This window comes from Carassius auratus, chromosome 41 (assembly GCF_003368295.1).
Source record: "Carassius auratus strain Wakin chromosome 41, ASM336829v1, whole genome shotgun sequence".
NCBI classification, from domain to species: Eukaryota; Metazoa; Chordata; class Actinopteri; order Cypriniformes; family Cyprinidae; genus Carassius; species Carassius auratus.
The window spans coordinates 2,155,611-2,183,538 of record NC_039283.1 but is presented as its reverse complement, the minus strand read 5'-3'; the positions used below and the strand labels follow the sequence as shown (position 1 = coordinate 2,183,538).

General features: G+C 36.1%; 3 protein-coding genes across 3 annotated transcripts in view; 2 read left to right on the top strand and 1 right to left on the bottom strand.

The window, feature by feature from the left end:
- Nucleotides 1-27,928, bottom strand: part of LOC113059477 (collagen alpha-6(VI) chain-like) — a 1,020,620-nt gene that overhangs the window by 346,888 nt on the left and 645,804 nt on the right.
- LOC113059543 (G protein-activated inward rectifier potassium channel 4-like) lies at nt 164-20,147 on the top strand. Its single transcript, XM_026228098.1, has 4 exons — nt 164-550; nt 10,012-10,145; nt 11,072-11,948; nt 18,250-20,147. The coding sequence occupies exons 2-4, from the start codon at nt 10,068-10,070 to the stop codon at nt 18,585-18,587; spliced, it is 1,293 nt and encodes a 430-aa protein (XP_026083883.1). The 5' UTR covers nt 164-550; nt 10,012-10,067; the 3' UTR covers nt 18,588-20,147.
- Nucleotides 21,072-26,473, top strand: LOC113059559 (rRNA 2'-O-methyltransferase fibrillarin-like). Its single transcript, XM_026228121.1, has 9 exons — nt 21,072-21,210; nt 22,218-22,328; nt 22,582-22,710; nt 22,811-22,905; nt 22,998-23,168; nt 25,356-25,488; nt 25,571-25,683; nt 25,779-25,924; nt 26,073-26,473. The coding sequence occupies exons 1-9, from the start codon at nt 21,201-21,203 to the stop codon at nt 26,095-26,097; spliced, it is 933 nt and encodes a 310-aa protein (XP_026083906.1). The 5' UTR covers nt 21,072-21,200; the 3' UTR covers nt 26,098-26,473.

The window sequence follows — 27,928 nt, the reverse complement described above, 5'->3', positions numbered from 1 at the left end:
TTGATGCAGTTGCATCACAGATGTCATCATTGAATAATACTGAATCGATTTACAACTGCATGGAATCTTTAGCAGCATCCCGTGTCAGAATGCATTGATGAAATGAGGGATATAATGCATTAGCGTGCCGCGCGCGCTTGGAGTGAGGCAGGACCTGGGGGAGGAGACATGTGTCACGCTTTCGCTCATGCTTATGTTTCGCCTACCAATCCCACCTCATCATGCACATTGTTCCTACGATCTGAACGAGCGCACTGACACTACGATCATCCAGCATCTCTCCAGCACACATTCATCTTCCGTGGATCTGCTCGCGGCCGGAGAGAACTGGAGAGCTGGACAGAATAAATAACCGTAGCTTTGCGCGAGTCATTATTTAATTTTCCGACATTAAACGGTTTCAAGACCTACGAGTCGTCGTTATAAAATATGTTTCTGCGCGTGGAGGCAATGTTTTAAAGCTAATACTGGCGCGCGCGCTTCGCTTTAAATGAGCTCAGATTGGAGAGCCACTGGGAAACGAAGCAAGGATTTGACTTGGACTACGAAAGTGAGTATTTCCCTTTTTTTCTGTCGACTATTTTAATTTCCTCGTGATTATTTTGTTGATCAAATGTATTTATTACCATTCCACAACCCAAATTTAATTTGATCTATTTTGATTTATTAAAGTAAATGAAAAGGAAACATTTTAATCCAGTTAGCAAATAAAGTTTGGATGTAAATATAGATCAAATAGATATAGTATGCTAACAAATCTAAAACATAGCGTTGAGTGTGGCTTGTAAATGAGTGTTACAACCCTTCCTTGGTCTGTATAGCTTTTAAAATGTAAATAAATTGTTATATATCAAATTGAACGCAAGAACTAGTTATGCCTTATGACACTGATTAATATTGATTGTTTGAAATTTTACCTTATTACATTCAAGTTGGTTTTCAACCTATTAATTTTTGTGCACATTGTCACCTCAGGAGAGTAATGATCATGTATGGTAGTGATTTCACCCCTGTGGATCATTTTTGAGCTGAACTGATAACTGGCTGACTAGCCATTAGTGTATCCATTTATTTCAATGGCACTTCCTTTCCACCACAGCTGGCAGAGGATCCCATCTTTTCTCATGGGTGCTCAGTCATGCTGCCAGTTTTCCTTTTAACAGCGTGAAAATTATATCATCATAACAGCACTAACTGTATTGGCTGATGACACTACAAGAGAAAGCACAGTCCCTAACCCTTCACTAATGACTATCCTGAACTATAATGTATAAGGCAGCAGATAGTGAAAATTGTGTCAATTTCTAGTGCCTCCTAAAACAATCAGGCACCTGTGAAATAATTACTACCATCTAATATAAGTATATATATATATATATATATATATATATATATATATATATATGTGTGTGTGTGTGTGTGTGTGTGTGTGTGTGTGTGCGTGCGTGTGTGTGTTTTATTTTTCTTTTTTTATATTGTAAATATTGTCAGAATACACATATATTTTTGAATGACAGTTAATGGAGAAAGAGGGTGTAATTACACCACCTTCCAAAAGGGGTTAAGTGACATGACATACAGCCAAATATAGTGACCCATTCGTGCTCTGCATTTAACCCATCCAAAGTGAACACACACACTGTGAACACACACCCGGAGCAGTGGGCAGCCATTTATGCTGCGTCACCCGGGGAGCAGTTGGGCGTTCGGTGTCTTGCTCAAAGGCACCTAAGTCGTGGTATTGCTGTCCCGAGACTCAAACCCACAACCTTAGGGTCAGGAGTCAATTACATTATCCATCCACTATGAGGTCTGTTCCTAAATCATTTGTGTATTAGGATGCTTTGGCGGCCAGTGCTAATGAGCGAAACCTTGACCTTTGATTCTTCACCCATGTTTCCCTTATTATTATACCACCTTATTATGACATAATTTGTATATGGCTTATTTATTCATTGTGATTACAAAATCTCACTTAAACTTCATTTTTATTCGTTGTGTTTCTACATGTGGTTTATAGCTGTCTTTTGAAAAATGCTGTGGCTTTTGCTGCCTGAATTACTACATGCCTTAATAATTGACATGCATGAATGATTAATTCAGACATAAACCTGGACATGGTTTACAGCAGTACAGGAGCTGGCCGTTTGTCTGTCGCTAACGCTTCTAGAAGGCTATTGAATAAATAATTGTTCTAGAACTGACACAAAGCACGCCTTCAGGCACTGTGAGCTCATAATACCCTGTTATTCATATTAATGTTTTTAAAAAGACATAGTCTCACCAGAACTAGAGTCAAATTTTCTATTTTTTTCAGTACAGTGCCATATGTTTTGATGGCAGTGGGAACTTTAATTCAAAGGTGAGCATTATCCATCCACTATGAGGTCTGTTCCTAAATCATTGGATGAGGATGCTTGGATGGTATTTTAGTGCATGGGAATGCTTGTATATATGTTTATCCGACTTGAGAATTCAAGTGAGCTTTGCTGTCATTCCGCTGTATATGGAGACAATACAAAGGAACGAAATGTCATGCCACACAGGACCATGGTGCTACATATTTAAACATACATAAACATACACATAGCTTATGTATACTGAAAGAGTTAATCTGACATATGCATATATAGAAATATAAAGTGGATTTAGATTGGGATATTATCTTAGAATTTGTTTTAGAGAGATTTCAGTCTCAGCTGCATCTTTTTTCTTATTATTTTGAAATGTCATACAAAAAAGAGAAAGAAATGTAGTATTTTAAGAAATAGTTGAGCCAAAATTGTAAATTATGTCATCATTTACTCACCCTCATGTCATTTCAAACCTGTTTGACTGTTTTTGTCCATATACTAAAAGTCTGCGGGGTTCAAGTGGGTTGTTTTGGCACCTTTTGACTGTCATTGTATGGGATTTTTTTTTTTTTTTTTTTTTTTTTTTTACTATTAATGCAAATCTTTAATGAGGTTTTTATACCACATATTGGCATAAATAACTTTGTACATTCTCTCTGATCATAAATTATCTCTAGTAAATGATCCTGATCTCTTGGCTTTGTTCACTTAGCCTTTTTTTTCTATAGGAACCAAAGTTCCTTCCCACATATTTTCCTTTTTTAAAGGGGTCATATAATTTTGCTAGAAAGAATATTATTTTGTGTATTTGGTGTAATGAAAACACACACACACACACACACACACACACACATTATTTTCCACATATTGTACATATTGTTTCTCCTCTATGCCCCGCCTTTCTGAAACACATCGTTTTCTACAAAGCTCATCATTCTGAAAAGTGAGGTGTGCTCTGATTGGCCAGCCATCCAGGGCGGAATCATGGTGGAATATCCTGTGATGTCCACTTCACAGGGCACTTACCTTCCAATAGAACAAACATCTGAAGCCATAAGAGAAACATACAGAATGTGTAGAGCAGTGGGGTATGAGTTCTGGAATTGAGAACCGCTGCTCTACACTGCTCAAAACTCGCATTTGAATAATCAGTGGCAAACCCTTTACATATGTAAAGACTGTGAGTCAGAACAGCCAGCATTGTAGTCTTCTCTCCCAGGATCAGGAAACAGTCCCCCATAAAATGTGCTCTACACATCTGAATATTTGGGTTGATCTGTTCTGGAACAGTGTTGTAAGTACAACTTAAATGGAGATCACTGCTTCAATCCATTATGATGAAGCCCAAACCCCCAAGCAGCTGTGAACTTAAGTGAAACATGGTTACACTCTTTGTGTGAACTGTGGTTAGGAAGAACAATGGGACTGTTGGGTGTTTTTTGTGTTGGAAGATTTAAAAGTCGTAATTTTCTCTAATCTAATTGTGTTACCCGTAGAATTCATGACACAAATTTGTCTATTCTTATTTAGTAATATGTTCAAAATTGCACCCATGCATCTGCCATAAAAATTGGTATGTGGAAGTTGTCAAAGAAATAATGAGCAATATATGTTTATATCCCATCATAGTCCCAGTTAATTACCATTTGTATGGAGACAAGCGTCATTCTTTAAGGTAATGATTGCACCTTGGGCTAAAAGAGATCTACTGTATAGTGCTTTATAAATGTAATGGATTACCATCTGACTCTATAGATTAATGAGGAAATGGAAAGGCCTGGTTCAGGTCCCCTTAAGCACACTTTTTTTCCATTTGAACCAAAATGGAGACATAAGGATGTAACCCAAGGCTGTAATTAAACTCAAAATGAAACAGGACACTCGTTTTTCCCAAAGGACGGCCCCTTTCTCAAGGGAAACCTAAGACTCAAACTTTTTCAAATGGCTCTCAGAAGAGTGAGAGGTCCATGAGGAAAAAATCAGTTTAAATGAATAGTTGACCCAAAAATGAAAATATTGTCATTATTTACTCATCCTTGTGTCTTTCCAAACCTGCTTGTTTTTCTTTCTTCTGCTAAACACAATAGAATATATTTTGAAGATGGGGGTGACAAAAGTTTTTTAGTTCTAATTGACTTCCATTATTTGAAAAAAAAAAAGGTCATACATGAAGGTGAGTAAATGATAATAGAATTTTCATTTTTGGTTTGAACTATCCCCTTACAGATTTCTCTTTCTACTTGCTTATTGAAAGATACATAAGGTAATATCTACAAAACTATGATGACGAAACCCTTACTTGCTCAACACGGGCAAAATAATGGAGTAGCATCACTGAACCAAAAGCCTTGGAAATGCATGTCTATTTTTGGCCTCTCCTTTCCACTCTCCTCTGTGTTTCTGTTGTTTTGCACAGAGAATAGACAGCTGCCAGACACAAGCCAATAATTGTATCACTTGAGATGAAGATGCCCTCCATTGCTGATAAAAGGGCTTTGTAAATACACAAGTGCATAATGAGAGGCCATCTAATTCTGACAGCCTACATGATGGAAATTTTCCCTCATGCTTTTTCACCATTTTTCCAATTCTTGTCATACTGAGTGTAAGTAGTTGGTTATTTAGAATTTTTGCTGTTTCTAGATATCATATAGTATATACACTATACCGTTCAAAATTTTAGGTTGGTAGGACTTTTTTTATTTCATGAAATTTATATTTATTTGAGCCAAAATACAGTAAACAGTATTGTTGGGAAATATAATTATAGTTTAAAATAACTGTTGTCTATTTTAATATGCTTTACAATGTAATTTATTCCAGTGATGCGAAGCTGAAATTTCAACATCATTACTTTAGTAATTTCTTATTTCTCATTTCTTCTAATTATCATCAATGTAGGAAACAGTTGTGCTGTTTAATATTTTTTTGGAAACTGTAATGCATTATATGATAACATCATATGACATTATATAATATATCATCATCATAATATATATTTTGTTCTGCTAAAAAAAAAAAACAGCATATCCATGGACCTTACTCAAGGTTGATGTTATATTTAATTTGTTGGGAATAAAATTTAGGCTAAAATATTGGTTGGTTATACTGTTTTAGAGATTAAATGTGTAATTAAATTTTCATTGCAGTTTCCCTAAACACACCCCTCTCTGTCATTGGTCAGACCAAGAGTTAGTTCCGCCCTCAAATGCACACCATTGGTTGAGTTCGTGTTACTGTGTTGATGGATGCTAAAACAGCGACGCTTTGAAGAACTCAACCTGTAAATATCTTACTTATTGTTGTTTTTGCATATTAATCTTAGATATTAGAAAGATCCTTAACATTAAAAGAAGGACATTCAGTTATTACTTTTAATAATCACAGTTTTACTATCCATGTTTTTCAGAATTGTTTGGTTCAAGGATGAACATAAGAATATGCAACATATTGAACAGACTATATTTGTCCCTTGCAGCGCTCTTTTGATTCTAGTCAAATTAAATAAGGCATCAAGTCTGATGCATGATGTGCTAACTCTGAAAGTCTGCAAACTGTTATCACATCCTTTAGAGTCTCCCACCTGTGATGTGCAGGGTTCAGTGTGACATATCAAAGCTTATTAAATCCACATTTCCAGAGCGTGATGCATGTAGCATGTAGTGCAGTCAGATAACTGAATACACACAGGACATCCATGATGCAATTAGACCACGGCTAAAAGGTGAACTCAAGGTGAACTCTCCAGGCGATGATGATCCGGTCTATCTGTGAAACAGAGGGATTATGTAAAAATGGTTGAAAAGGTAATTATGCAAATCGTGGGAGCTGTGAGTTCGTGTTCTGTGTCAGGGCTCTCCAGTTCCCCACTGCTGGATGGGTCTGCAATAGAAAAGCCTGTTTTTGCCCTTGAGGTAGTCAGAGACATATCTCACCACTCATTGTAGATCATAAAGCAAGTGAATAAAGACATTTCACATTTAAAACAAAAGACATGAAGGTCAGAGCCTGTGACGGAGATCAGTCTAAGCCATCTCGTGGGTCTTTTCTTGAGCGCTGTCTAATGCATTTCAGCATTATAGTCGTTATTATGTCTTCTCCATCTCTGTCACATGCTGTCTGGAGTCTAGCATTCAGCTAATAGAAGGCCAACTGAAATAACAGTCATGTTTGGCGCCCAGGTTATATGCCATCTCTCTGATAGTCTTCCTTCAGAGGTGACCTCGTATAAAGAGACATCCAATTAGCGGTCCTTGCTACTCTGTTCTTTTCAAGGAGTTGATTTTTATTAAAGCCAATGGATTTTGTGTTTTATTTTTTACTTTTGTTGAATGAAGAACACTTTTTACCATGATTATAATTTTTGTCGTTGTTTTTTATTTTCTTCTATTTTTCTGAATTCGTTTTTATGTATGTATTTTATGGTTTGAATCTTGACCCAGACCCAGACATCCCAGTCATATATCATAAAAATCCATCATGAATATGAATATAAATAATAATTGAAATATTTATAATTGATATAATTTTATATTATTAAAAAATTATTCCTGTGAATTTTTAGCTTCATAAATCCAGTCTTCAGTGTCACATGATCCTTCAGAAATCATTCTAGTATGCTGCTAAAGAAACATTTTTGACCTGTTTTTTTTTTTTTTTTTTACTTGTTAACAAAATTATATTCATAATGATTTATAATCATTTATAAATTTCAGAATGTAACAGAATATTTTTTATTATTCTGTGTGCATTATTTTTAATTTTGTCTAATTATGCAAGAATTGCAAAATTATTATTAATATTTTTAATGTATATAATTAGATAGATAGATAGAATGATAGATATAGATAGATAGATGTAGAAATACTTTTATTTTATTTATTATTAGTTATTTATTAATTATTATTATTATTATTTATTTTGGAATTGTCCTTGTTTCAGAAAAAAATCCAAAAGCATTGGCACAACTTTCATTTTCTATAAAAAATAGTAAAAATAAATAAATAATAATAATAATGATAATTAATATTACCTTTGGAGATTTAGGAGATAATAAAACAATGATTAAAAAGTGGAAAAGTGCTTTAGTCCCTCGTGGCTTGTTGTGGTTGTGTGCTCTTCTCCGTCTCAGTGAGAGTCACAGAGGAGAAACAGTGCTCTCCTGCTGCTCACTCCAGTTGGTGACATTTTACACTGACCCCTGGTACTGTCCAGTGTTTGGGTCTGTGATGACGCAACAGTTCAGACAGAGTGACAGTGGCACAGTTGTGGCTGAGCTGCAGGGTGTTTGACTGTGAAATGTGTCTCGTTTCGAAGTCGTCTGGGATCCTGATTTGGTCAAACTGGATGAAGTATTTCATTTTCTTTACTGGTTTGGGGGGATATTTACTGCATTCTCAGTAGATGAAAGCTTAAAAAAAATTGCCTAAATATTTATCAGTGAACATGCAGGACATTTATATTCTGAGGAACTCTGCAGAGCTTTGTTTGGACCTGAGGATTAACTACAGACGTGAAAGCAGGAAGCATCGCTATTGTCTCTGCAGTGTGGCCATCTCTAGTGTCTGCTCGTGGCACTTATGCAATTATATGGCAGAGGCTAATGACCAAAGTTAGCCTTCTCTCCTCTGCTAGTTCAACTTTGAGAAGTTGTGACTACTACTAAGTGTTCTTGCATGTGCAGTTCATGCAATCCTGCCAATCACAACACTAAGCCACAGTCCTAAGCAGGCATGACACCAGGGTTTGTGTGCCATTTGAGCATGTTTTTAAGTTCCAGTTTAGTTCCTTTATTTAAATTGATGTAGAAGGCTTTAAAATGAACCAAAAAAACTGTTTGTTTTTTTTTGTCAAAAATGAATTTGGCTGTATTGCTCAGACAACTTGCAAATAGTAAAATCAGCATGACAAAGAATCATGATAAAATCGTGAATTTCCTTTAAAAAAAAATTGTGCTATGATATTTTTGCCGTATCGCCCACCCACTTTCAAGTGTATCACTTGCCGCTTTATCTCACATGGTTGGGACCAATTAAAGAAAGTATTCAGCTACCTACATAAAGATTAGTTTAACTTGTTTATGGTCTTGCTAAATAGGGACTGTTTGTTTTCTTGGCTCCTAAAGATTTTTGTTGCACACCCTTCTAATCTTGCACAGCAAATTTATGTGTTGTTATCTGTCACTTTCTCAATCTTCCTCTTTCTCTCCCTCTATCACTTTCTCTCTCTCTGGACCATGTCTTATCAGATCTCCTAGTGGGTGCCGTCTGCCCCCATCTGCCTCAGACTGCCTTGCTCCATGTTCCCCATGAAGCCTGCCACCATTAATATTGCTTTCACATGTGTGTTATTAAAAAACCCACTGGTACTCACCTGCACCTGCTGTCGGTGCTGTTGGGTGATGCTTGGGCAGAGAGGGAGAGCCACGAATCCTTTGGGGACTTGAGCTAATGGCTAATGTGTAGAAACAGATGTTGAATTCAACATTCAGTGAACGTGATCAATCATGTGGAAAAAAGTGTTTTATGTATGTATGTATGTATATAAGGAGATGAAGCTGAATCGTTTGCAGGGTTTTGCAGCTTTTTCTTTAAAATAATTGAAAGTCATTGCTCGTGATGATTTTTGTATGCAAAAAAAAAAAATACACATATTTAAACCCTACTTAAAGGGTTAAAGGACTGCTGGTGTAGTCCTGGTCTGTTAAGCTTTTTAAAAGAATAGTTCATCCAAAAATTAAATTCTGTCATCATATACTCACACTTAAGTTGTTCCAAACCTGTACGAATTTCTTTCTTCTGTTGAGCACAAAAGATGATGTTGGCAGTAGCCAATGACTTCCATAGTATGGAAAAAATATGGAAGTCAATGGCTACCGTCAACTATTTGGTTACCAGCATTCTTCAGAATACCTTCTTTAGTGTTCAACAGAAGAAAGACACTCATATGGGTTTGGAACAAACGGAGGGTGAGTAAATTATGACAATTTAAGTTTTTGGGTGAAGTTAAGAAGCCTGGTGTGGGCCATACTGTAGTAGAAGATACAAAACAATATAGTGCACAGTATTTTTTTAATAATGTTTTTATTTTAAATAAAACAGATTAATGGAGCACATTTAACAATGAAACACAATTTCGGTCTTTCTTTTTTAAAATTGCACTTATAATGTTCAGTGTGTTACTTGTCGTTTCTTTGTAATGATTTGTGAAATGTATTAGCATTTCTTAGTGAATCTTTTTAGTATGCTGGTCTAACATTTTAGGTCAAAGGCTTGTTGTTTTTTTTTGCAAATATTGCAAACCAATAAAATCATGTTTCTCATGTTAAAATGCATTAATTCCAGTTTCTGTGAATTTTCCTACAACTATCTGAGCTGACTTGGTGTAAACAAACTTTTTTAGTGATGACCCTTGCATTTTAACTGTTAATGTATTCAGTGCTTAATTCACTGCACTGATTTGTGAAGCAGATTCAGGGACTAATTGTGGAAATGTGGTGTGTAGGTAAGCAAACACTGTGAAGCAACATAATTTAACACTGATTATAATTAAGACTGCTTGCAAGCACATTTATCTCACTGTTTGTGATAAATTGCTCCAGTCTTTGCTCTCCATTATGAGTTTCACCTACTAGTTTTCATGTGTTTTCTTCTAACAGTCGGAGAGCTCCAGCTACTGTGTTGGATCAGAGACAACGTCTGCGGCTTCCGGGCCATGAGTGGTTTTAAGGGCCAGGATGTGGAAAAACAAGGCATCAAGCTGCCAAAAAAATGGACTGATCCCAATGAAAAAGTAAGTTTAGTTTCTTATTTACTCTTCTTTTATGCTTTTTTTTTTATTACATGTATGAATGTTGAACTTGCTAAGCAACTACATTCAATCTAACCAAGAACAAAAAGAAGCAATCTGAAAAGTTTGAGGTCCATTAGATCTTATGCTCACCAAGGCTGCATTTATTTGATCAAAAATAAAGTAAAAACAGTAATATTGGGAAATATCATTACAGTTTGAAATAACAGTTTCTATTTTAATGTATTTTAAAGTGTAATTTATTATTGTGTCACATAGGGTGACTATATGCTCCGTTAATATGGGACACGTCCAAGCTAGGATTGTAATATTGCCTAAAATATACAGGTTTTGGCTATTTGCACTGTGCAGGTTGATCGTTGTGTAACATTCATGAGAGCTATAAAGAGCAGAGCAGATGGCTCCTTATGCTTTCGAATCGCTTTCACGTGTTTGTTCGTTCGTTTGACTTGAAGCATTGTTGTGCACTTTGTTTTTTTGTTTTTTTTGGATGTGTGCACAGCGACACTTCAAGTCAATCGAACGGACAAACACGTGCGCATATTTGCATCACTTTGATCGTTCCCTCTAGATCTCACCTTCTCACACGAAGCCCCACGATTGGTCGATTATGTACAAAACCTGCATCTTATTGGTCAAACTGCTCTGGATGTTTTTGGCATTATTAAAATCCTGGCTGGGACGTGTCCCATATGAACGGCGCATATGGCCACCTTAGTGGCACATGATCCTTCAGAAATCATTCTAATATGTTGATTTGGTGCTTATAAAAATATTTCTTATCTCAATATTTCTCAAGTTTTGTTTACGGTATCTTGATGGAGTCTGATGCTAACTGCTATTGTTTAATCTTTTCTTTAAGCCAAACTTGTTTCCTTTCTTACTACTTTTTCCATTCTTGATGGTAGATCCCCACAGACCGTACGATGGTTGTTAGGGGAGTTCTGGGAGGTGGTGATGCTTCCGATCCCACTGGGGGTCCGTTCAGAAAAAGGCGTCAGCGCTATGTGGAAAAGGACGGCAAGTGCAACGTCCACCATGGAAACGTGCGTGAAACCTACCGTTACCTGACGGACATCTTCACCACACTTGTAGACTTAAAGTGGCGCTTCAATCTGCTGGTCTTCACGCTGGTCTACACCACCACCTGGGTGTTTTTTGGCTTCATCTGGTGGCTCATCGCCTACACCCGTGGAGATCTGGACCACGCTGATGACAATGAGTGGACGCCGTGTGTGAATAACCTCAATGGCTTCGTCTCTGCGTTTCTTTTTTCCATCGAGACTGAGACTACCATTGGTTATGGGTACCGCGTCATAACAGACAAATGCCCTGAGGGCATCATCTTGCTTCTAGTGCAGGCCATCTTGGGCTCCATCGTCAATGCCTTCATGGTGGGCTGCATGTTTGTCAAAATCTCACAGCCAAAGAAACGTGCTGAAACTCTCATGTTTTCCAGCACAGCTGTGATATCCATGCGGGACAGCAAGTTGTGTTTGATGTTTCGTGTGGGGGACTTGCGTAACTCACACATAGTGGAGGCCTCCATCAGGGCCAAGCTCATCCGCTCTAAGCAGACAAAGGAAGGAGAGTTCATCCCCCTAAACCAGACGGACATCAACGTGGGTTTTGACACGGGGGACGATCGCCTGTTCCTGGTTTCGCCGCTGATTATTTGCCATGAGATCAACAAGAACAGCCCCTTCTGGGACATCTCTCAGGAGCAACTGGCACGAGAAGAGTTTGAAATAGTGGTCATTCTGGAAGGAATGGTGGAGGCCACAGGTGAGAGTAGATCACAGAGTATGAGTGCTGGCAATGCCATAATTACACCGTTATGTAGGCAAAAAAAACATGTTTCTCCATTGACTGTCATTGAACAGGAGACATGGTTTAAACAAATTGTAAGCAAGATTACAAATTTTTGAATAATAAAGTAAATGTTTAATCGATGCTTGATTTGATTTGCTACTCAATTATTATTGCTGCTCAGTTAGTAATAATGGCTCTTATTATTGTCGATGTTAAAAACTTTTTGCTGCTTAAAATTTTGCGGAAACAAGTTTTTCTTGATTCTTTAATCAATACAAGGTTCAAAATAACAGCATTTATTTGAAATAGAACCTTTTGTAACATTATAAATAATTTACTGTCACTTTAAATCAATTTGATTCATATTTGCTGAATCATAGTATTACTTTCTATTGAACACACACACACACACATACACCAAACATTTGGATGATTGTATATCGTTGTTTCTCCATAAACTAACTATAAACTAACATTGATAATCATAAGAAATTGTTTCTTAAGCAGCAAGTCAACATTTTTTAATGATTTCTGAAGGATCATGTGATGCTGAAGACTGGAGTAATGACTGCTAAAAAATCACCTTTGCAACACAGGAATAAATTACATTTTAAAATAGAACATTACATATTAAAACAGAAAACAGTTATGTTACATTGTAATACTGTTTCCCAAAGTTTTGTTTTGACCAAGTTAATACAGTCTTGATGTGCAAGGAGAGATTTCATTGAAAAAATGTCAAATTCGTAATGTACTTTTGAGATATATATATATATATATATATATATATATATATATATATATATATATATATATATATATATATATATATATATATATATATATATATATATATATATATATATATATATATATTTATATATATGTATGTGTGTGTTCATGTAGCTCAATTGGTAGAGCATTGCAATATCAAGCGCTGGGGTTTGGGGTTCGATTCCCTGGGAACACATGATAGGTAAAATTTTTAGCCTGAATGCACTGTAAATCGCTTTGGATAAAAGCGTCTGCTAAATGCATAAATTTTTTTTTTTATTTAATTTTAATTTAATTTTTAATTTAAATGCATACAATTAAATTTAATAAATACATATACATATACACATATTAGGAGTGTAACGGTACGCATACTCTTTCATTCAGTAAGCATATGTACAGAACGAATACAGCATTGTTATAACCACTGCATGAGCAAAACTATATTGTTAACTTTTGACAAGAAATCAAGTCTCATCGTTCAATTTATGTGGGTTTTCGTTTTTCAAGAAATTCAAACACTTAATGCCGTACGGACACTCTTTGATGTGCCGTGACAGATCATGGTATAAATGCCATGGTATTAAATGACAGTGCGAGTGAGCGAGTGAGTTAGTTTTAATATGAAATAAACATGAATGAACATCTCATGCCTTATGTAATCACTCAATTAGTGCTTCAACCGCGGAAAGACATCAGCTGAGCAGCGTATAAACAAAATGTCACATTTCATTTACCTCAGGCAAGTCATCAGTGTCCACAGCTCATTATTTTGCTAGAGAAATGAAGACTAGAGAAGAGTAAAGATTATATTTAAACAACAAAGAGAAATTTAGTTAATTTAAAAACAAATTGCATTATGTGCAGTTTACAGTTTTGCATACATTTTTTTTTATTTGAACGTTGATTATTATATTTAAAAATAAATAGTAACTGAATTTAAGTTTGGGCTCTGTTGTTAATTTTAACTCATCGTAATGTAAAAGGACTCCCTATAGTTTTAGAGCATGAGCTGAGGTTTTTCTCTATCTATTTTCTTTTCTATCTATTTTCTCTATGTAAGTTAATTACCAAAAAGAACAATTTGTTAATTTAACCATGATTTAATAAAAAATGCAATTTTATGTTTGGTTTTTCTCCCTGCTGAACCAAAACCATACCGAACCATGACATCAAAACTGAGGTACGTACCAAACCATCATGTCTGTGTACCGTTACACCCCTACACACACACACACACACACACACAGTGGGGATAGAAATGAATCACCCCCTTTAAAATAATCAGATTTTGTTGCTTTGCAGCCTGAAATGAAGACTTACAGTTTTTGTTTTATCCAGCTGTATTTACTCAGTCCAACTTTTCCAAGTGAAAGATATAATACCAACATGTCAGAAAAAAAAACAGAATCAGTGTGGTGGAAAAAAGATCACCACCTTGTGTCAGCATTTTGTTGAAGCACCTTTTGCTTTAATTACAGCCTTTAGTCTATTAGGATTGGATTTCTGTCTACTAACTTTGCACATCTAGACTTTGCAATATTTGCCCACTCTTCGATAAATTTGAGGGTGATGGCTTGTTGACCGCAGTATTCATGTCATTCCACAGATTTTCAGTGGGGTTTAGTCTGGGCTCTGACTAGGCCATGCAAGGACATCTTTTCCTCTTTCAATCACTGTATACTCATTTCTTCTGTGTGCTTTGGGTCAATGTCATGTCGGAATGTTAACCTTTTTCCCATTGACGACTTTCTAGCAGAGGCAGCAGTTTTTCCCCAAGAATTTGACAGTATTTTGCCCCATCCATTTTCTATCTATCTATCTATCTATCTATCTATCTATCTATCTATCTATCTATCTATCTATCTATCTATCTATCTATCTATCTATCTATCTATCTATCTATCTATCTATCTATCTATCTATCTATCTATCTATCTATTCCTTCCTTCCTTCATTCTATGACAAGTGCTCCAGTCCCTGCTGCAGAGAAACACCCCATAACAGGATCTCACCACATCCATGCTTTACTGTAGGAATGCTGTTAGCTGGATGGTGAGCGCGGTATTGGATTTCTGCCAGACATATTGTTTGCTGTTGAGGCCAAATAATTCATTTTCGTTTTAAAGGTGTGTTTTGGCAAAGCTCAGTCATGACTGCATGTGACCTTTCTTGAGGAGTGGCTGTTTTCTGCAGCCCTCCCACAAAAGTAATATCTGTGGAGAATCTGTGATACTGTTGTCACATGCACACAATGACCACTCTGTGTCAACAACCCGTAAAGATCCCGTAACGACACGTGACATCAGGGCGTGACGTGTAATTTACGAGTCGAAAACATTAGGCACGTTATGTTTTCACAGAAGCAACGATCTCTGCGTCAGCGCGGAAAGTGAGGAACAAACTGATCTCTGCTTCAATACAGTTTGCACATATTTTTTCGGCGCGAATGTTGATCTTCCTTCAAAACTGCCGGTAAAAGAGTTGCCCCTAAACATGGAAATTTACAAGATGTAACAAAGTTCCCCTGGTAACCGAATGCTGACAGCAGGGCATGATGTGATATTTTCATGGGATTTTCTAATTATATTGACAGTGAATTCATATGACCCCAATTGCAATTACACTATGCTAATAAGCTTTTGCATTGTGCTCTGTGTCAGTAAAGACAGATATTGCTGCCTGCATGGAGCAGAAGGATGGTGGACTCTTTAGATGTTTCTCAGTAAGACAGGCTCATTGCCTGTCAATAGAACCGCCTCAGGGAAATTAGCGAGCAGAAGACAATTGAAAGAACTACAATGCAATTGCCACTCACATACTCATAAATACACACACACGCTCACAAACACACTCTCTCCTACATCTAAAGTAATGAATCATTGCTCAGGAGTGGGATGCAGTGAGTAGCTTGATTCAGTCCACAATCATCACTTGTTCAGTGCAGTTATACTTTTTTTGTCTCACATCTGACATTCAAGAGCATCCCACTTTCAGTCGATGTAGGTTTAACCAATCTATTATTAGATAAAAAGCAGGATAACAGTGAAAGAATCGGTATCAGAAAATGATACAAAACTATTCAGGTCAGGTCTGTACCTCAAGGCCTAACGGAATTGGAAAATTATAAAGATTAATTATTGATTTTCTAAATAAAGCCCTTTGGGGGCTTTAAAGTAATAAGTAATGGAAGTAATAGAGGTTTATGATTGGTAGCTCATGTCCAATCAGGGTAATGAACAGAGAGTCCAAGTCTAATAACAATTATAATTGTTCTCATAGCAATTATAGTTTGAATCTCAACCTGAGCAACAGCTCTTAAAGGGATAGTTCACTGAAAAATGAGAAATCTGTCATCAATTGGTCACCGTCAAGATGCTTCAAACTTGTATGATTCTCTTTTTTCTATCTTATGTTTTGAAGAATGATGGTAACCAACTAACGGTAACCATCTTTTTTGTGCTCAGCAGAAGACAGAAATTCATACAGATTTCAAACAACTAACAAAAAATGAAGACAGATTTATCATTGCTGAGAGCTATACCTTTGAATGGAATCGTTTTCTGAAAAATGAAAATGTTGTCATCATTCAGTCAGTTTCTGTGAGACCTGTATTTTTTTTTTGGGGGGGGGTATCAGTTCTACTTACATCGTCCCAAAGTATATGGGTTTTTTGAGGCAAGGAAATAAAATAAGTTTTTACACAAGATTTTTTTTCACATTTTACTCTACAAGCTAAAAATACAATTAAAAATTTCAATTAAGATTTCATGCGCTTCCAAACTATTTTAATTCAAATATTCAAGAAATATGTTTTTAAAATAAAGACTGAAAGAGTTGACGGAAGCTTAAAGGTGGAGGCATTGAGACCGTCATGGTTTGTTTATAGTGTAAATTTAGCTTTTTACTTCTGCCAATTGTATTTTGGCTTCAAAATTCATAAAAGTTGTGGTCATTTGTGAAGATTATCAATAAAAAAAATTGTATTTGTAACCAGTCTTATATTGTGCAATAATCCAACAGTCATTAGAAAATTCCTATTGGGTTTTTGTCATGGGAACTAGGGGGACGCTCACTTCTGGGTTGGCCTAAAAATACTTAATCACTCTATTGCTCTGGGATAAATGCTAAAATACACAGTGTTTCATAAGCCAAAACATAAACTGTATATGTATTAAGTGTAATAACAGTGCTTATTAATCTTGTCTGTGCAAAGTTATATTACTCCTGTCATGACCATACAATTTACATAATTAAATCCACCTAGAACAATAGTGTCATCACTAAAAGGATGATTCAGACAACTTTACAGTTTTACTAATTTATCTGTATGTAAGAAAAAATAAATAAATAAAAATAATTCAAACCGCACACTTTAAACGCTCTGGAGTTAAATGCACCATAGACTTACATTATTTTAAACACGTTTTTCAAACTGAGGGATAAAATTGTCTGTGGTAGTAGATGGCATGGCACAGATGCTGTTCAGAGAACTTAACCTATGTTAAACCTGGAACAGACCCTTAAAAAAGCCTTTTAAACTGCCCACGGTGAGATGTTTTAAAACCTCTTTCCTTTTTTAAATTAAGCCTTTAGTACCAGTAAGGCTTTGATTCTACTTCTGTTTAGGTTCTAGAATAGTCTAATGTTTTAGATTTTCCTGGGTGACTAACAAAGCATTTTGTTCACAGTGGAATGGTTTTAAATGAACAGTTTAAAATGTCCAAATGGAGGTGTTAAAGTCAAATGCAGAGTGGTAGCAGTGAAAGTGAAGCTTCTCTTGCAGTAGAATTCTATGGCTAATATAGTTTGATGACTTATTGAACTACTGTACACTGGGAATCTCATGAATTTTGATGTGTTTGATGAATGGTATCTGCTAAGTTTTCTAGATATTCATCATGACCGCCTCTATCACTCTGTGTGTGGTTAAAAGTGGATGTAAAAGAGATGCTTGTTGAAAGTATGTTTTGTTGCTCTGTAACTGCACGTCTCTGGAGTAATTGATGCGGTTATTCGAGGTTCACTTAAGCAGATGATGTGAAAGCTTGAATTCTATTTTTAGAAGGTGTGCCCATAAATATTCAGCGGTGCATGTGCCTGCATGTCCGCGTTTCACAGAAAACATGATATTCTTAATTAATTAAGCTTAAGTACATTTCTATAAGCATATTGAAAGGATCTTTATTAACTTTCAAAGGTCAGAAGCACAGTGACTTTTGAATATTTGAATATATTAGACATACTGAAACAGTTCTTCAGCAAAGGTTATAAAAGGGGTTCTGATATGTAGCCAATACTGAACTAATGATGAAAACTAGATTTTTTTTTCTGCACAACTGTCTTATCTCTGTTTTATTAGCTCATACAACAGCCCCCAAATTATTTAGAAACATATAATTGTAATATAACTGATCACAATGAAAACTGGAAGCTTTCTGCATTACTGTGTTATCTCTTTTCTGTGCTCATGGCCATTTTCCTCTGTTTTTTCCTGAAGGAATGACATGTCAAGCCCGAAGCTCGTACCTGAATTCAGAAGTGCTTTGGGGAGAACGTTTCACCCCTGTGCTCTCGCTGGAGGAGGGATTTTACGAGGTGGATTATGACACGTTCCACCACACCTACCCTGCACCAACCCCTTCCTGCTCCGCTCGCGAGCTAGCAGAACTGGCAAAGAAAGGGGAAGCTATACCTTTGCCCCCTATTTCACCTCCAGCAACCCTGGGAGAGCCCCCAAGCCCAGAGGAGATGACCAAGGCAGAAGAAGAAGAAGAAGAATCAGAAGACACTGTTAGCAATGGTGATGTCAACAGAATGGAGTGTGTGCAAGAATAAGTTAACACATTGCAATCTGAAATCTTTTGCTGCCTCTTTGTGGCAGACGGAAATATACGGAGACACAAAAACTCAATTCAGCCACATAACCTGAGGAATAGTTTCAAATCTATAGACCTATAGGTCTTCATTTTGTCATTGACCCCATGCTGGTACTGTTAACTCTGTTCAAGAATAGAACGAAAGTGCATATGGTAAAGTTTTTAAACTTCAGGCGCAAAACTGCTTAAATCAGCTTGAATCTATCAGCTTGAATTGAAATGCAGTTTATTTTAATAAGATGTATATATTTGTAGCTTTGTACTGTGAGTGCTTAACATGCTACTGAGCTTGCATCATTGCTGTTGAGGTTTATAAGTATTTCTGAATCCAGTTTATATATAGAGATTAAGATTTATTGTTTCAGATGGTGCTTATTGCTACACTGCAGCATTTTATGAAGCTTGTTTCCACTACAGGATAACAAAAACAAAACATAAATTGGGGAATTGCGAATTTATCTCACACAACTTTTTATCTTGCAATTCTGAGAAAGAAAAAAAAAGGTATAAACTTGAAATTCTGCAAACAAACAAAAAATATTCCATGAAAAGATAATATATGGAAACTTGTTTCTGCCAAGGGATAAAAAAACAAAATTAAAAAGGTAATTTTGACCTTTGATTTGACCTTTTTTGTTCTCAAAGTTCTAAGAATATAAACTGAGAATTACGATATATAAACTCATAATTCAGATGGGAAAAAATAATTTTGAGATGTAGTGAGATAAATGTCTCAATTGCTTTTTTCCTTTCATTTTTTCTTTTCGGGGTTAAAAAAAACTGAATTCCGAGGTGGAAACTTGTAATAGCGAGGGGGAAAAAAATCTGAATTATGACTTTTTTTTCTCAGTATTCCAAGAAAAATGTTTTGTGAATTGTGAGATAGCTGCAATTTCTTTACATTCAATTTCTTTACATTTTTTATCTCATGACAGAAACAGCTTAGTATTTTCTGTGTGAAACTGCTGGTAAAAAGCAAACAAACAAACAAAAATGTTGTTCATTTTTCTTTTCGTAATGAAGGACATCGATTACCTATAAAGGACGTTTTGAATATTCATAGATTATGCTTTAAATTGCACATCCTCTATGGAACTATACACACATGCTGTTTAGAATATAATTTCTGTAACGAGGAGATTTCTTTGTTAGCAAACAGTGACCACACAAACTACTACTGACGGATGGTATGAGTGAGATTTACCAAAGGGTTAATGGTGGGAAATCATTATTTTATTTCTTCAATTGACGGATATGTAACACACAAACACTAAAACTGGGATATTAACACCCAACAAACAGAACGTAATTGTTGCTTGTTTATCTTAAATTTATGAAATGTACTGTAGCTACTAGCCAATTTGGTATTTTTATTCATTTTCCATATCTTCTGTCTATCATTAATATTTCTGTTTGAGAAACAACCTCACTCTTATTTATAGCTCTTCTTTCGTGTTTTGTTATTTTTTTAAACACCAGATTTCATAAAATGTTTGTTTTCTTTTGCAATAAGTGAATAAGAAAGCGATTAAATAAAAAAGATCTTTCTCAGACACTATGCTCTGTATTTAGTTTCTGTGAGAATATGAAATTAGAATTATAAGTTAAAACAACATACAGTCATCGACTACATCCACTACACAAAGATGAAAACATTACAATAACACAGAACTTAACACACAAGCTCTATAATAGAACTTCTTTAAGAATTAGTGAATAATGCAGTACACTAGTCTACGTAGCTCTTCCCTCAAATAAATATTTTCCAGTGACATTTATCTTTTTTTTCTCTTTTTCTCTAAGAATGATCTAATAAACATCTGCACGGGTTAGCCACAATATTAAAACAAATATTTTTTTGTTGTCAGTTTGAATTGCAGTATTCAGTCTGAAGTTATAGTCACCTCCATTGCCTTTATTGTAATTCTTTCCTACCATCCCTAATTGTATCTGCAGAGCAAAAGTGGGCATTTATCACCATGTGGGTGCTTTGAAACTACTGGGTGTTTCTGAATCAAGCAATCTAAATGATCCCCCTTACCCAACCCCACCCCTAAACCTAACGTCACTATTACATCAACTAATCAGGTATCATGGTGTAAAAACACCTTGATCTCGTAACTCCCATTACTTTCCTGCAGAGACCTATACTTGTAATTGTATCCGATTCCTCTTAATTAAATCCTTTGAGTTTTGGTTTGAAGTCTGTGGACACCCAGATGACTTGTTCCATTTGGCTATCCAAAAACATGGTATCACTATAAAATATTTGTGTAGTACTAGTCTCTAATACACTTGAATCAAATTGTATTTCTATAAAATGACTTGAATGACGACGTTGAGTGATAGTATTGTAGTGGCAATGTCTCCCACTAGACGGCGGGACAGCGAGCAAGAGCCACGTTTTTTTTTTTTGTTTTGTTTTGCAAGTGCATTATGGGAAAAGACGTGACGCACACGTGACCACCTGATCGGTGCTGCAAGAGCCTGGAGGAGGAGAGGCCAAGAGAAGAAGGAGTAGACTAAATTAACGGCAGCTAATTTTGGGAATAGCTATATATACTGAAGTAAAATGAGACCAGGTAAGTTATTTATAGTTGTGCATAGAAGGTTTTGATTGTCGCGCGATCAAATAAGTGTTTATTTTGCTCGCGCGTGAACATGTTAAGCTAGCCACGCGCATAAGTGTTTCTGCACGAAACGATCTTTCTCTCAAATGTAATGACATTGTTTGTTATTTTATTACTATCTTTAAACATTTTAGTGTGGTATTATAAAAACCTTGTTTCAATGTAGTCTACGATATTTCGCAGTATTTAACGCGAATGTCTCTAAACAAGATTAGCTAACGTTGTTATTTTTTTTTTTTTTGTCTAAGATTGATCTAATTTACCTAGCTGCGTTGTTTTATTCAAATTAAAATGATATTTGTAATTTTTATGCGTTAGATGTTTTTTTTTTCCTGGACATTGTGCACAATGCTTAATTTCATGGTTGAGTTTCCAAACTTTTTAAGGACCACATAGGTTTAGGAAATGACCTCAGACCATATTCATATCGACAACCTAGTAAAAGAAACGGTCACCGTGATTTTACCAAGTTAGACACCCCTAAACCTAACCCTACCCATAATTTATTCCTAAAATCAGGGAAATTATAGATCAATAACAGGGGTGTAGAAGCATCTAACCATGATTGTGACCTTAAATTTGACATTTCTTAAAAACTTATTCCTTAAAAATGCCATTGGAATGTTGTTCCAGGATCAACAAGGATCCCGAAACATGTACTGGTGAAATCATGCCCACCAGAACTAATAGTTTTAGTTCATTCAGCAACCTGTAACCAATACATATTACACGCAAACCGAAGTTACCAACGAATGGAATTTAACTTTGTATAGAGTTAGTTGTGGAGTTGAGTTGGGTCGGTTGAGGACATTTCAACACCAGAGCTCAGTTGCAACCCTTGTTTAGAATCGTGTCATCTCTAACAGCTTTCTTTGTTAAAAGAGTTCTAAGGTTTTTCTAATATAAGGGGTTAGTTGAAGCTGGACATCAGTGAGTTGATATTTGACTTCTCTTCACAGGATTCACCCCAAGAGGAGGTGGGGGTCGAGGAGGCTTCGGAGGAAGAGGAGGGGGAAGAGGAGGAGACCGAGGTGGAAGAGGAGGGTTTCGAGGAGGTAGAGGTGGTGGAGGTAAGGCTTATTTGTATTTTTCACTTTATTTCTAATATATATTATTCATGTTGTCTGAAAAGAGATGTCATTTGAATGACTTTTGTTTAAAAAAGGTTTTCGTTTAACATGCATGTATGAATATATACTTATTTTTATATTGTTTTGGTAACACTTTACAATAAGGTTCATTATTTAACAACTTTAGATCACATTAACTAAGAATGAACAATACTCCTACAGCATTTATTAATTAGTCTCTTGTTTGGTAAAGGCGGAGGATTCAGGTCCCCTGGCGGTGATGGTGGCTTCAGAGGACGAGGTGGCGGTCGGGGGACTCCTAGAGGCCGAGGAGGGTTCAGAGGGGGCAAAAAAGTGACCGTAGAGCCCCATAGACATGAAGGTGGGTCATCAACATCACAACATTCTCAAATGCAGACATAATCAACAACATTTTGTTTCTGAGAGTGTGTTAAATAACCATGTTCCGTTTAAAATTCCAGGAGTTTTTATCTGCCGTGGTAAAGAGGACGCCCTGGTCACAAAGAACATGGTGGTTGGAGAGTCTGTGTATGGAGAGAAGAGAATAAGTGTTGAGGTGAGCTTATGGAAGCATGTCTTTGATGCTCACTCGAGTAGTTTTAGAAAGCATTGCATTCATTACATGTAAATTTTCTTTTCTTACATAAGGAAGGGGAAACTAAAATAGAATATAGAGCATGGAACCCTTTCCGGTCGAAGCTTGCTGCAGCCATTTTAGGAGGTATTGACCAGATCCACATCAAGCCAGGAGCGAAGGTCATGTACCTAGGAGCCGCATCAGGAACTACTGTGTCCCATGTTTCTGACATTGTTGGACCGGTATGTGTGTCTGTCTTCTTTATAATTGTTAAAGACCACGTCTGCACACATCAACATCAAATAAAAAACACTGAAACATTAAAGAATGTGTTTTCTGCATAATACTGTGTATTGTACTGGTATAGGTGTGTCTAAATATGAAGCTTGGATAATATTTTTACATAGAAAAAAAAGGTTTAAACGCATTAGAGCTCAAACTTTAGAAGCATTTTACAATTATTCCAATAGTAGTGGAGTTTTTGTTTTTATGTGCTGCTATACCATTTAATAATATTTACAATCTTTGTATTTTCAGTTCATTTTAATTTGAAGGTTTGGTAGTGTTTTGTGCTTTTTTTCCGTTATTTGGATTTGAATTTTTGTTTTAATTTCATTTATAGTTTGAGTAATTTGTGTACTTTTACACTTTTTTCAGTTATTTTTGTTTTATGTTCTATTTTAGCTTTTTCAGTTACTTATTCTGAATAGATTTCGTTTTTTTGAATGAATGAATGAATGAATGAATGAAAACTTTTTTTTAGAACTTATACATGTCAAAAAGGTTGGAAGAAGCATAAGCTTATTCCATACTACCCCTTCTCCACTACTTTTAATAATTAACTGGTTGGCCGGACAAATGAAAAAAAAAATAATAATAATAATAAATGTATAAATGAACTGTCACCTAATCAATGACCTTCCTCTCTATACCTTGCAAAAACCATATTTTTTACAGCCATTTTAAACAATCATACTTGGACATTAAGTTCCACAACTTCAGATAACGTCTTCCGTTCCATAGAAAAGATAACAATCTTCAGATTAGTTAACAATGCTGTTTAATGAAGTAATAAAGGGGTCATGCCTTTTAAATTATTTTATATCAATCTCTGAGGTCACATGTTATCAAGATTTTTACATCAAAAAAACATCATAATTTAGAAGTAATAGGCTGTTTTCGGTCTTGTTTTGACCCCCTCATCTGCACCCTCTGTTTGAATAGGTGTGGAGGATTGTAGACTCGGATGTAAACACCCACTGCTATGATTGGCTAACAGTTGTGTAGTTTGACAGTCTACATCCTACATCCTTTTGGACATTTGCGTGAACTACTTCCCAGTACCATTTAAAGGGTGGCATTCGCAGCTGATTCTCACTGACAGTTTGTCCTAGGAAGGGACGTATGCCAGTCGACAGCAATGTCATTTGTGACCGGCCTTCAACAACGGAAACAAAGAAGAAAATGTTTACAACAGGGAGGAGGACGCTGTGATCAAAGTGTTTTTGTTGTGTCTTGCGGGTTCTACAATAATGGACATGGAATGTTGACGTATACGTAAAGCGATTGAAAGAATAGTGGCAGTGCTACATTTGCTACAAGTGCCTGCACTTCAGCGTCCGCCATCATACTTGTGAAATAAATTGACACAATGTTTACAGTATGTTACACAGCGTTTTAACTCATGGCAGGTGAGGGCATTTTCGAACGCATCTGGACAGTCAATATCTGCTTACATCACGGATGGTACCAGTTGTACTGCCTAGACCCTGCTCCGGAGTAGGAGCTAATTTGGTTCTCGAAAAAGGCAGTCCGGTACTAAAATCACATCCAGTTGCAGCGGTGTGAAAATGACAAAAAGTGGTTAGTTCAATAATTAGTTCTGGTACTATGAAAAGGTTCCCGCGGTGCGAAATGTCCTTATGTTTGAATTAGTGGGAGGGGCTAAACAGGCAGTGATGTAGAATCAGCGAGAAGGGTTAAACAGGCAGTGATGTAGAACCGGTGGGAGGGGCTTAACAGGCAGTGATGTAGAATCGGTGGGAGGGGCTAAACAGGCAGTGATGTAGAACCGGTGGGTGGGAGGGGCTAAACAGGCAGTGATGTAGAACCGGTGGGAGGGGCTAAACAGGCAGTAGAAGCAGGTGCTGATCTCATGTGGAGGCGGGGTTTATCCACACTATTACATCATAAAGCAACACTTTACACAAGCTATTGTTCTGGCAGATTGACTTCAATATAAGCTGTTTCTAGACTAATGAGAAAGTTTTGAGTTCTGAAACTTTTTATAGTGCAGTGACCTCACTCTTATGTGTCCAAAGATCAAGGGAATATTTATTTCTCAGTTTACGACCCCTTTAATATTATTTAACTTTAATTTCTGGAAGCATCGTATGACGTTTTCTAATTTCTTCATTTTCTCCTCATAGGAGGGGTTGGTGTATGCTGTCGAGTTCTCCCACAGATCAGGCAGAGACTTGCTGAATGTGGCCAAGAAGAGAACCAACATTATTCCCATCATTGAAGATGCACGACACCCGCACAAATACCGCATGCTTGTTGGTAAGTTCAGTGGGTACATTTAAAAGATACAGAATGCACATTGCTAGGTAGTTTGGTTAAGCGCTGCCCTGTTATTTTTAAGGTATGGTGGACGTTATCTTTGCTGATGTTGCTCAGCCTGACCAAACAAGAATCGTCGCCCTCAATGCACACAATTTCCTGAAGAATGGAGGACATTTTGTTATTTCCATCAAGGTAAAATAAGTATAATGCTGCCATGTCGACATTGATCATGTTTTTGCTGCAAGTATTTATCAGTCCTTTCTTGTTAACATTCTTTTCTTCCTCAGGCCAACTGCATTGATTCAACAGCTGCTCCAGAGGCAGTGTTTGCATCAGAGGTTAAGAAGATGAGCGCTGAGAACATGAAACCTCAGGAGCAGCTGACACTGGAGCCGTATGAGAGGGATCACGCAGTTGTTGTGGGAATCTACAGGTGAGTCTTTATGTGTAAACTTAGAAGAACAAATAGAGAAACATTTAATGTGCCCCCTGGTTTGAGCAGGCTTGTATTTAAGCCTGAATAGTTTTGGTCTGAAACATTTCTTTTAAAGCTAAAAATCTTCATTTTTATTTTTTTGCAGACCACCACCCAAGCAGAAGAAGTGAGGTTTCTCTGTGGAAATTTTCATTAGTCGCATTCTTCTTTACGCCTGAAATAACTGCTTCTGCCACTAGATGGACCCACAGTTTGCAGATGACAAAAGACTGATATAACAAATCATTTTCTGTGTGCACCAGGTTGGGAGGGTATCCCTTTGTATCCGATTGGTACAGACAACATTTTCTTTATGGAGAGTAACTCGAGTCCCTTTTTTCCTTTGTATGATCATCCTCTGTCTTGTAATATACTGTACTCAGATTAATTTTGTTTTGCTTGTAAGAATTATTGGAAGCTAGATGCGTTATGTTAACTGAATCAACAGTTTTCCAAAGCTTACGTTTGTTTCTGTTGTATATTTTAGTAAAAAAAGTTTTAATCTAATATCACATTTGTTTTCATTTTTTCCCTGTTTGTACCTCTCAAACAAAGTTTTCAAGAAGCCAATTCAAAACTTTGTCGTGATGCTGTTTGAGAAGTATTCGTATAAACCATCACCAACTCTTTCCAAAAAAAAGTATTTTAAGTTTGTTTGCTGGTTTTCTCCGCCTGGCCATCTGACAAACGCCCAAAACTCCCTTCTGAAACAAGTGGATACTCCAGCAAAATAGTTTGATGAGTTCAACTTTTTTTCCTTACAAGGCACTGTGTGAGACATGTCTTTATTAGATGAATTGTTAGTGATATGAATTAAAGGTTCAGATGCTTCATTGTCCAGAAGTTCAGTGATCGTAAGATGGCCATTTAAAACTGGGGCATTTTTATAAATAAAAATTAAAGATCAATACATTTGTTCAGTTCATTGCTTAAAAATGAAGGTTGAAAATTATATAGGTGGTGGATTATCATAATCACAAGCAGAATATAAGAGAAATTCTAATTCACTTCAATATTGGCCGTTTCTGTCCCAATCCAAAATCAAGCTATATACGCACCTCAGTCGATCAAAGGTTTTAAATAATTGTCCAAAAAACATATAAAATATTATGCTGAAGCATCATGTGACACTGAAGACTGGAATAATATCTGATGAAAATCCATCCATTATTTTAAATAAACATTGTCTTATGTCTTTGATAGCTTAAGAATACTTTAAAAACACTAAAAAATCTTCAAAAAAGAAAATCCTTAAAAGATCTCAAGGTCAAAGAGTGTTAGGAGTAGGGAGGAGGACTTTTTAAGAAGCTTAAGAGTTTATTTATTCTTTAACAGAGGAAAAAATGGCCAAAAAAATGCAGAGGGAGACGAAATGTGTCACAGACAATGGATGACAGTGACTATGAGACACTAGATTAGATCGTGCAGGGATCATGTTTATGACCGATTTTATTAGAAACATTTAAATCTATCTATATATATATATATATATATATATATATATATATATATATATATATATATATAAATCACATGTAAATGTGTTAGACCTCCAGCCAGTGTAAGGTTTGTGCCACAGCTGCCCTAAACTAACAGTATTGGTGATTACCAAAATCATTTTTTATGTTTCTGTTAATCCACACCAGTATGTGTAAGCTCTTTAGTCACAATGTTTCTATTGCTAAAATATAATTATTGTTGGGATTTAATGGATTCAAAGATAGATCGTACAAAAGTTTAATCAAAAGCCAGTCTTTGGGAACAACAAGAAACCATCTGAAAGTAAATAACGACAGAAAAAAGTACATAAAGACAATGCCAGCAAGAGTACACGCTGTTATCAAGGCCAAAGGAGGACCAGGTTTTTTTTTTATTATTATCTCTGAATAAAGACTATTTAGTTGTTTCTGTTTGTTATTTCCCCAATAAATGACAATACATTTTTTCAAATAAAGTTTTTCA